Genomic DNA, 12,023 nt, shown 5'->3' on the forward strand with positions numbered 1-12,023 from the left:
TCGAAGACCATTACTTCATATCTAGTTTACAGTGTGTGAAGGGAAACAGATTTGAGAAGGAGAAACAGATTTGAATTCATATTATTCACGTCCTCAGAAAGAAAATACAGAAATATAAAGACAAACTGAAATTAGCATTTACATCTCTGAATAATGACAAGTTTATAAATAGCAGACCTGGGTTCAAATACGTGCTTTGTATTTGTATTTTAAAATACTTATTTTCTGGTGTATTTGAGTATTTTAAAATATTGTAGCTGAATCAACTGCTTCTATTTGAAGTATTTTTTTCAAATTATTTCCTATAAATAAAAATTTCAAATACTTATTTTCAAAAACATAGCAAATACCATTTGAACCAAACTGACCTGGCTTTAAATGCATGGGAGTATTTTAATATTTGTATTTGAAAACACTTGTCTGTCGAATGGAGTATTTTCAAATACATGCCAATACTTTCCAATTGTATTTCAAAATATTAAAATCCAAATATTTACTTTGAAAAGTACGTGAAAGTAATTGAAATACCTTAATAGTATTTGAACCCATGTCTGATAAAGTGTTGTAGTGTTCAGAAAAGTGGTCTCATCAAATGGTGCCCTATTCTCTACAAATAAGAATTTGTTCTTAACTGACTTGCCTAGTTAAATAAAGGTAAAATAAAAAATATAGTGCACCCCTTTTTACCAGAGCCCTATGTATATGTCCTGGTCAAAAGTAGTGTACCATAGGAAATGGAGTGGCATTTGAGACGCATATATCAACTCAAATAATACGTATATTTACATTCCTTCCCATTTAGAATGTCCAAGACTTCCTCATTGAAAACCAAGGTCCCATGAAGAGCTGTAGGTAAGAATGTGTATTGTGCACGTTTCTAATGAATAGAGAGTGAATCATGTCTGCTTCTTCTGCTTCTTTCTTCAAAAGTGGGCTATCTTTCAGATAATCTTATTCATTCACAGTGTATACACCCTTACGAAAAAAACACATGATTTCACATGTGGAAAATCACATGATTTCACATGACATTTCCACATGTTTTGTTCATGTGAAATCATTTGAAACCATATGTTTTTTGGAACACTTCACATGTGATGATGTGGATTTTCACTTGTGAAACAATGTTTTTTTGCATTCGGCGGGGGAGAGTGAACTATTGATGGTTAATTCACCTTTGATGGAGCTGTGTCGTAGTGTGGCAGATCACCTGGGGGTGGATTGGCCATCTTCTCCCCCACAGCGGCGTTCCGGCAGGTTTGGGGGAAGGTATTTACCTCCTGTCCTTGCAGTGGTAAAGCATCACTTACCCGTTTAAAGATTTTGCCGATGAGCTAAAGGCGACCTGGGATTCCCCTCATTCAGCCAGACTGGTGCTATCAGGTTATGGTGAGTTCATGAATGTAGAGGGTATGGAGGAGGCGGGCTCGTTTGCACAATGCCAATAGATGGACAGCTAGCGAGTTACTTAGCTCCAGAGGCTAACAAGGGGGCTAATCCTAGCACTGTGCTTCCAAATAAACAGTGCCGGTTCTCGGCGGATCAGCTGGACAAAGTGTACCAGGCAGAGGGTGTGACGGCCCGGTCATTGAATGTGGTCACAATGCTGCAGATGTATCATATCGTTTTGCTACAGGAGCTGAATAAGACCATGGAGGCGGGGAAGCCGGCTCCAGAGCTTCTCGATGAAAGCCATGCTACGGCTTATTTTGTGCTGTGTCTGTCCCGCTGTTCTATCCTGGCTGTGTGGGAAGGTATGGAGGCTCAAACTGGATAAAAGACACCAAACCAACCAAATCACCTCCATAGTTACTAAGCCACTGACAGATTTCTGGATTGGGCTGCGCTCAGAGTATCCTGCCTTGGAAAATCGTGCTGTTAAGACACTGATGCACTTTGCAGCCACATACCTATGTGAGAGTGGATTCTCAGCCCTCACTAGCATGAAAACTAAATACAGGCACAGACTGTGTGTGGAAAATTATTTAAGACAGACTCTCTCCAATACAACCCAACATTGCAGAGTTATGTGCATCCTTTCAAGTACACTCTTCTCATTAACCTGTGGTGAGGTATTCACAATTTGTGATGAACAAATTAGGTTTTATATGTAAGATGGTTAAAAAATGAAAAAAATGTGATTATTATTTGTGCCCTGGTCCTATAAGAGCTCTTTGTCACTTCCCACGAGCCGGGGTGTGACGACAACTCACACTCATTCTTATGTTTAATAAATGTATCGTATAATGTGTGTGTGGCAGGCTTACAATGATGGCAAAAAACAACATTTGAGAGTGCGCTGACCCTGGTGCTAGAGGGGGTACACATGTGGAGGTTGAATGTTTGAAGGGGTAGGGGACTATAAAAAGTTTGGAAACCACTGGATTAGATGATACTATTTACAACCTGCAGCCAAGATCATAAACGAACGAGTGAACCTGGGAGAACGCAACAAACATACCGATCCTGTGGATATTGACATGGGTGTTAACTAGCTAGCAATAGCTAGCTATAGCTAGCTGCTTATCAAAGGTAGATAAGTGGTTTATTTGACCCAAGAAATCGACCAAACTATTTCTCAATATTACTGTAGCTGGCTAATTCATTTGATCATGCTTTGTAAAACACCTGGTTTTATGCTGTTGTAGTCGACACATGTCGCCATGTCACTTATAGTAGAACCTGATAAACAACATTTTAGTCGTTTAGCAGACACTCTTATCCAGAGTGCATACATTTTCCTACTTTTTGGTACTGGTCCCCCGTGGGAATCCAACCCACAACCCTGGTGTTGTAAGCGCCATGCTCTACCAACTGAGCCACACAGGACCCTAACAGTGGGAAACATTTTTTTTTTATCCCTACCATATCCACTATGAAAAGGTTCTAGCTACTGTATCGCTCTGTCCTTCGACGCAACATGCTGAGGAGTATTTCTCTATAATAAAGAGACTGATTGGGAGGAGGAGACTAGAGCAGACCCAGAAGTTCTGACTGAACGGACGCACATTTGATCGCCTCAGGACGGCCATTTACTTTGTACTGTTATAATTCATGCTATGAATTCCTGTGATTTCATTTGGACTATTTACCCTCATAGCAAACAGCTGGCAACACAATCCAAGCAATGTTCACACGGCCTGTTCACCCACGGAGGCAGAGCTGCCGCTGCTGACAGTCACTTAGGGGCAGAGTAGTAAGTAACAGCTTGTTTTGAACAATATATTTTTACCACACTTTTATGAGCATTTCAAACATAAACCATTAATTATATAGTTTTTGTTGACCAATCACAAGTGAGGTGCCGCCCTTAACGCTGTAATGGCCATGTTTAATATACTTAAACGCTAATATAACCCTATTAAAGTTGACATTAAATGTTTTAAAATGTTCTCCAATTTAGATTATTTTAAATATACTAAAGTATATATATTATGGACATAATTCTATATACTTAAATATATTCAAGTATGATATAAGTATATTTAAATATATTTACTTTCCACTTGGGTATTGAGCTGCAGTCTGTGCAGTTTTTAGCAAACAACGTGGGGTGATGATTAGTTCTGGCCCTCTGAAGACCTAGACAACGTCCTGTTTTGTAAGTCTGACTACGTAACATAGTCTGCGTCAGTGAGTAACATGCATTAGTCTGTCAGTTTGAAACCCTTTTTACAAAGACCCCCTGTGCTACCCCCTACCCAGTGTTCTATTGTCAATCTGTAGGTCACTGGAAAACCTCAATATAGCTGTCCAGTCAGTCTCACATGGATTTGTGACATAACAATGCTGTCTCATACCCATTTGCATGATATTATATATATATTTTTTTTATGTCCCTCCATTTTGTATGATACGTTACAAATGGTCCAGTGGTTGTACGGTATCATACATATTAGCAGTCGTAGAGTATCATACATCTTTTTGTGTTATCATTTGTAGTAAACATTTGCTTAGCAATTGTGGCTAACTTTAGGTAGGCTAGGGGTAAAGGATTCGAAGACGTTCCTTGACCAACCGTTCCCTGACCAACCTCCCAACTTTCGTTTTTATCTTAAAGATCCAGTGCAGTCAAAAATGAGATTTTCCTGTTTTATATATATATATATTTCCACACTGAGGTTGGAATTATACTGTGAAAATGAGGATAAAATAAATTTCTGCCTGTTTTGGTGGGAAGGAGTAAATTAGTTAATAGACCAATAAGAAAGATAATTCCAAACCTCTCTGCCAACAACAGCCAGTTTACCCCTCCCTACTCAGACTATTTTAGTCATTTAACAGACTCTCTTATCTTACAGGAGCAGTTAGAGTTAAATGCCTTGCCCAATAGATTTTTCACCTAGTCAGCTCGGTGATTCAAAAATGGCTGCATTGGACTTTTAAGTAACCTTCTGTCTTAGGTAACCTTAAGTAACCTTCTGTCTTTGTTAGTTAAACAACACTTTTGACAATACGTTTTCTTCCTAGAACTGCAGGTGTTCCTGGCCGTTTGTAGGGCAGTAGTTGTAACAGATGAAATGTAGGTTGACATGTTGTTGTTTACACCTCGGTAATGGTAGACAAAGATAATTATATCCATTTCTCATTGTCATAATATAGTTACTTCATCAGTCACTGTCAGACAATAATTACTTTCTCTTTCTCTAATATTGATATCCCCCATTAACTGTGGCAATAACCATTTTTACAGCAACATAATTTCCATCAATTTAGGTGGCAAGGTCGGCAATATTGCGATATTTTCTAGAAACACTATTTGAATTGAATTCAGACTATGGTATTTTTTTGGGGGGGGTATTTTATTAGGATCCCCATTAGCTGTTGCAAAAGCAGCAGCTTCTCTTCCACACAAAACATGAAACATGACATAATACAGAACATTAATAGACAAGAACAGCTCAAGAACAGAACTACATCAATTTAAAAAAGGCACACCTAGCCTACACATCAATACATACACATAAAATATCTAGGTCAAATAAGGAGAGTAGATGCACCCACAATACAACTATGCTAGTTTTGTTTGGTCTCCACAACGCTCACAGTTGTAACCAACTGCTTAACTTGAGACAAGGCTATACTCTCAGTTATGAAGTATTAGCTATGACGTGTCATGACCTGCCATCATGCCACCATATTCCCAACCAACTGTAGTACAGCCCATGTCATCTACTCTTTACAATAACATCCGTAAGAAAGAGTACAGTATTTTTCTGCATCACTTCTGACTTCATCCTATCTAGCCTATCCATATCCTTATATCCTTAAAATGATTATCATTATTTTGTCAGACATAAATAGACAATTCCAGGTGAAAGCCAATATCCATAGAGTTTTCTCTTGCTCGATTAATGAATACAGCCATGGTAAAAACAGTGTAAAAGTGCTGTAAGCTTGAAAGGTTAACTCTATACCTGTCTGTTTCTCTGCAGCTCTGGTGACATGAAGCCCGGCGCTTCCTCTCAACTCCTGGGAGCCCGCGTGGGGAAGAAGTCCCAGTGGACGACAGCTACGCTAGCTGCAGAGGCTAAAGAACTCACACGGACTGTTAGAGCCATCCTCGAGGTGGGCTGTAAGTGATCTATCATCTTGACTCGTCGTGTTACGAGTCGACTTGCTGCATGCCTGCATATCGTCTCTATCCCTGGCCTAGCATGCAAATCCAATCAGCTCAACCGACACTGAATCACCACCGTAGTTTTGATACCAACCTAAACTAACTGGATAAAAGACACCAAACCAACCAAATCACCTCCATAGTTGCTATGCCAACCAAAACCAACTGCATAACCGACATCAAACCACCTAGTTGCTAAGCCAAGTAAAACCAACCAGATAACCAAAACCAATCAGCTCATCATACACCAAGCCAACCTCCATAGTTACCAAGCCAACCAAAGCCAACTGGAAAACAGACACCAAACCAACTCTGTAGTTACTATACACATAATCTCAATAGTTGTTTTTTAGTGGAGCAGCCTGTAAGAAAATGAAGGACATCCTTGAACTGGAGTATCAGACAGCAGAATAAAAGACAATACAGCAGCTAAGCAACCTCGAGATGTTCCAGCCTCTGTGTCCAGTGGAGTTGAAGAACCAGGGACTGAGTGTTAAGCAACCTCGAGATGTTCCAGCCTCTGTGTCCAGTGGAGTTGAAGAACCAGGGACTGAGTGTTAAGCAACCTCGAGATGTTCTAGCCTCTGTGTCCAGTGGAGATGAATGAACCAGGGACTGAGTGTTAAGCAACCTCGAGATGTTCTAGCCTCTGTGTCCAGTGGAGATGAATGAACCAGGGACTGAGTGTTAAGCAACCTCGAGATGTTCTAGCCTCTGTGTCCAGTGGAGATGAATGAACCAGGGACTGAGTGTTAAGCAACCTCGAGATGTTCCAGCCTCTGTGTCCAGTGGAGATGTTTTCCGTCCATATTTACTCAAGTTTTCTCTGTAGTCATCGTCTAGTGGACGGACAGACTGATCTTTCATGCAACATGAAATGCAATGCAATGTTCTACTTCCTATAGATATGTTTTGAATGATTTTTTTCCCCCCAGAATTGTACAAGTGTATCTAGAAATGTACTATAAGACCTTAGTCAATACAAAACATCATCATACGTACACCTGTGATCAAGTCAGTAGCTAACCATCAGTGTTGGGGAGTAAATCAAATAAAGGTTTATTGGTCACGTACACAGTTTAGCAGGTGTAATAGCTGTGCAGCGAAATGCTTATGTTGCTAGCTCCTAGCAATGCAGTCAAATGTCAAGCAATTACAATGTCAAGAAAAATACAAAAAAGAATGGTGGGACGAATCCAATTAACAACCCAAATAGCAATGTAGCAGTATCAAAATGTAATCTATACATACACCGGGGGAATTTACACCAGATCAACTAAGAATGTACAGCAGTAGACACAATAATGAACTATGTCAAGAATCCAGTATATAAATAAATATGTGATGCGCATAATCAGTGTAACTAAAATACAATGTGCAGTTGTAGAAATATTAGAATAAGCTATGTTGAGGATACAGTATTTAAATACACAGTGTGAAACGGGAAGTGACCAGTGGTTGGTTCAATGTCTCTATAACATGATACAGCAGCGTTGGCTGTGCGTGTGTGTGTCGATGGGATTGAGGTCCTTGATGATCTTCTTAGACTTCCTTTGACACCGGGTGTGGTAAATGTCCTGGAGTTCAGGCAGCGTGGCCCCTGTGATGCGTTGGGCTGTCCGCACCGCCCTCTGGAGAGCTATGCGGTTGAGGGCGGAGCAGTTGCCATACCAGGCAGTGATGCAGCCCGACAGAATGCTCTCAATGGTGCAGTTTGTGAGGGTCTTAGGTGCTCAGTGATGTGCACCACGAGGAACTTGAAGCTTTTGACCTTTTCCATTGCGGTTTTGACCCGATCCATTGCGGCCCCGTCAATGAGGATGGCGGCATCCTCCCTCTTCTGTCTACTGTAGTCCAAGATAAGCTTATTTGTTTTGTTGACATTGAGAGAGAGGTTATTTTCCTGGCACCACTCCACCAGGGCTCTCACCTCCTCCCTGTAGGATGTCTCGTTGTTGTTGGTAATCAGGCCTACCACTGTTGTGTCATCCGTAAACTTGATGATTGAGTTGGAGTTGTGTGTGAACAGGGAGTACAGGAGGGGGCTGAGCACACATCCATGGGGGGCCCCCGTGTTGAGGATCAGTGTGGCGGAGGTGTTGTTGCCTACCCTCACCACCTGGGGTCGGCCCGTCAGGAATTCTAGGAACCAGTTGCACAGGGAGGAGTTCAGACCCAAGGGCCTGAGCTTAGCGCACTATGGTATTAAAAGCTGAGCTGTAGTCGATGAATAGTATTCTCACATAGATGTTCCTCTTGGGTGTCAGGTATGGTGGAGGTAATGGCCCTTGACTAGCCTTTCAAAGCACTTCATAATGACAGGAGTGATTGCTATGGGGCGATAGTCATTTAGTGCAGTGGTTTATTTATTATTAAAAAAAATTTTTTTTAAAACATCAGCTTTAATATTGCAGATAGATTGTGGCTTCTGTCAATGTAATTGTCTGCAATCCCCCATATCTATATATTTTTATGTTATTATTTTCCCCTAACTCTAGCACCCCTCTCGTAATTGGAGTAAACTAATGGAAAATAATACTTACACATATTACATACATTTCACTGACAGTATATTTTACATTAGTTATCTTTTGTTGGTTTTTAGTCCCAGCCTTGAGCTACTCTCAACCACTCCCATCTATCTCTGAAGACCATCCAGTTTAGATTTCTAGCTGCCATATATTTTTCTACTGTGCTGAACCTAAAATTATCTTTTATTTTACCTCTTTTTCGTGATATCCAATTGGTAGTTACAGTCTTGTCCCATCGCTTCAACAGACTCGGGAAAGGCCAAGGTCGAGAGCCATGCGTCCTACGAAACACGACCCTGCCAAGCCGCACTGCTTCTTGACAAACTGGCCGCTTAACCCAGAAGCCAGCCGCAGCAATGTATCGGAGGGAACAGCGTACAACTGGTGACCGAAGTCACTGTGCATGCACCCGGCCCGCCACAGGAGTCTAGTGTGCGATGGGACTAGGACATCATGGCCGGCCAAACCCTCCCCTAACCCAGACGACGCTAGGCCAATTGTGCGCCACCTCATTGGTCTCCCGGTTGCAGCCGGCTGCGACACAGCCTGGGATCGAGCCCGGGTCTGTAGTGATGCCTTAGACCGCTGCGCCACTCGGGAGGTGCTGAACCTTTCTATTCTCATAGTTTCTACAGATTGTAAATGAAAGATAAACACCTTTGCTGAGTATTATTATATTATTGATCGAATGACTATGACTTCAAATCACCCAGCAGTGCTATTTGCAGAGTTAGCTCCTAGTAAATGTTTCAGTTTTTCAGCCATTCCTGGACCTGCAACCAAAAACAAGATACATATGGGTAGTACCAAAACAAGTGATCTAATGATTGTCTCTTCACAGCAAAATCTGTAGCTCTGGGATGGTTGTATACATACAGTTGAAGTCGGAAGTTTACATACACTTAGGTTGGAGTCATTAAAACTCATTTTTCAACCACTCCACAAATTTCTTGTTAACAAACTATAGTTTGTCGGTTAGGACATCTACTTTGTGCATGACACAAGTAATTTTTCCAACAATTGTTTACAGACAGATTATTTCACTTATAATTCACTGTATCACAATTCCAGTGGGTCAGAAGTTTACATACACTAAGTTGACTGTGCCTTTAAACAGCTTGTAAAATTCCAGAAAATGATATCATGGCTTTAGAAGCTTCTGATAGGCTAATTGGCATCATTTGGGTCAATTAGAGGTATGCCTGTGGATGTAATTCAAGGCTTACTTTCAAACTCAGCGCCTCTTTTCTCATCATGGGAAAATCAAAATAAATCAGCCAAGACCACAGAAAGAAATTAGAGACCTCCACAAGTCTTGTTCATCCTTGGGAGCAATTTCCAAATGCCTGAAGGTACCACGTTCATCTGTACAAACAATAGTATGCAAGTATAAACACCATGGGACCACACAGCCGTCATACCGCTCAGGAAGGAGACGCGTTCTGTCTCCTAGAGATGAATGTACTTTGGTGCGAAACGTGCAAATCAATCCCAAAACAACAGCAAAGGACCTTGTGAAGATGCTGGAGGAAACGGGTACAAAAGTATCTATATCCACAGTAAAACAAGTCCTATATTGACATAACCTGAAAGGCCGCTCAGCAAGGAAGAAGCCACTGCTCCAAAACCGCCATAAAAAAGCCAAACTACGGTTTGCAACTGCACATGGGGACAAAGATCGTACTTTTTGGAGAAATGTCCTCTGGTCTGATGAAACAAAAATAGAACTGTTTGGCCATAATGACCATCGTTATGTTTGGAGGAAAAAGGGGGATGCTTGCAAGCCGAAGAACACCATACCAACCGTGAAGCACGGGGGTGGCAGCGTCATGTTGTATGGGTGCTTTACAGCAGGAGGGACTGGTGCACTTCACAAAATAGATGGCATCATGAGGGAGGAAAATTATGTGGATAACATCTCAAGACATCAGTCAGGAAGTTAAAGCTTGGTCGCAAATGGGTCTTCCAAATGGACAATGATCCCAAGCATACTTCCAAAATTGTGGGAAAATGGCTTAAGGACAACAAAGACAAGGTATTGGAGTGGCCATCACAAAGCCCTGACCTCAATCCTATAGAAAATTTGTTGGTAGACCTGAAAAGCGTGTGCGAGCAAGGAGGCCTACAAACCTGACTCCGTTACACCAGCTCTGTCAGGAGGAATGGGCCACAATTCACCCAACTTATTGTGGGAATCTTTTGACCCAAGTTAAACAATTTAATAGGCGTTGCTACCAAATACTAATTGAGTGTATGTATTCTTCTGACCCACTGGGAATGTGATGAAAGAAATAAAAGCTGAAATAAATCATTCTCTCTACTAATATTCTGACATTTCACATTCTTAAAATAAAGTGGTGATCCTAACTGAACTAATACACAGAATTTTTACTAGGATTAAATGTCAGGATTTGTGAAAAACTGAGTTTAAATGTATTTGGCTAAGGTGTATGTAAACTTCGACTTCAACTGTACTTAAATCAATCGCTCTCTATCTGAGTCTGTTTCCCCACATTTTTCAAGATGGCCACCATTGTTCCTGTTCCCAAGAAAACTAAGCTAACTGAACTAAATGACTCTTGCCACGTAGCACTCACTTCTGTCATCATGAGGTGCTTTGAGAGACTAGTCAAGGATCATATCACCTCCACCCTACCTGTCACCCTAGGCCCACTTCAATTTGCTTACCGCCCCATTAGGTCCACAGACGATGCAATCGCCTGCACAATGTACTATCCCATCTGGACAATAGGTATGAATACCTATGTAAGAATGCTGTTCATTGACTACAGCTCAGCATTCAACACCATAGTACCCTCCAAACTTATCATTAAACTTGTGACCCTGGGTCTCGACCCTGCCCTGTGCAACTGGTTCCTGCACTACCTGACGGGCCGCCCCCAGGTGGTGAAGGTAGGAACAACACCTCCACTTCGCTGATCCTCAACACAGAGGCCCCACAAGGGTGCTTGCTCAACCCCTTCCTGTACTCCCTGTTCACCAATGACTTCGTGGCCACGCACGCTTCCAACTCAATCATCAAGTTTGCAGATGGCACAACAGTAGTAAGCCTGATTACCATCAAATGACGAGACAGCCTACAGGGAGGAGGTGAGGGCCCTGGGAGAGTGGTGGCAGGAAAATAACCTCTCACTCAATGTCAACAAAATAGCAAATAGCAAATGGAACACGCCCCTAACCACATCGAGGTCGACGGGAAGCTCAGTGGAGGAAGTGGAAATCTTCAAGTTCCTCGGCGTGTACATCAAGGACATCAACCACCCGAGCCACGGCCTGTTCACTCCGCTATCATCCAGAAGGCGAGGTAAGTTCAGGTGCATCAAAGCTGGGGCCGAGAGACTGAAAAACAGCTTCTATCCCGAGGCCATCAGACTGTTAAATAGCCATCACTAGCCGGCTTCCATCCGGTTATGCAACCCTGCCCTATATACATAGACTTGGAATCACTGGCCACTTTTATAATGGAACACTAGTCCCTTTAATAAGGTTTAAATAATGTTTACCTACTGCTTTACTCATCTCATATGTATATACTGTATTATATTCCAATGTATTTTAGTCAATACCACTCTGACATTGCTCAATCTAATATTTATACATTTCTTAATTCCATTATTTTACTTTTAGATTTGTGTGTATTGTTGTGAATTGTTTTTAAATACTACTGCACTGTTGGAGCTAGGAATGCAAGCATTTCACTACACCCGCAATAACATCTGCTAAATATGTGAATGTGATCAATAAAATGTGATTTGTATTGGGACATCAAAACCACAGGGAAGGAAGAACTATGCCAACAAGATGATTGAGATGAAAACGGATTAGATATTGACATCATCACTAAGAAGATT

The 12,023-nt window shown here is 41.5% G+C and overlaps 1 protein-coding gene across 2 annotated transcripts in view; it reads left to right on the forward strand.

Moving 5' to 3' along the window:
- LOC106612143 (syntaxin-binding protein 4) overlaps nt 1–6,971 on the forward strand; it is a 66,166-nt gene extending 59,195 nt beyond the window's left edge. Inside the window, exons 20-21 of one of the 2 annotated variants that reach the window (XM_014213068.2) lie at nt 803–852; nt 5,436–6,971. In XM_014213068.2, coding sequence (XP_014068543.1) covers nt 803–852; nt 5,436–5,583 — 198 coding nt within the window. In that variant the 3' untranslated portion in view covers nt 5,584–6,971. Of the gene's footprint in view, nt 1–802; nt 853–5,435 lie in introns of those variants that run through there. The other variant, XR_006770911.1, reaches the window with a different exon arrangement.
- Nucleotides 6,972–12,023: the final 5,052 nt, after the last annotated feature.

The sequence above is a fragment of the Salmo salar genome, chromosome ssa01 (assembly GCF_905237065.1).
Source record: "Salmo salar chromosome ssa01, Ssal_v3.1, whole genome shotgun sequence".
NCBI lineage: Eukaryota > Metazoa > Chordata > Actinopteri > Salmoniformes > Salmonidae > Salmo > Salmo salar.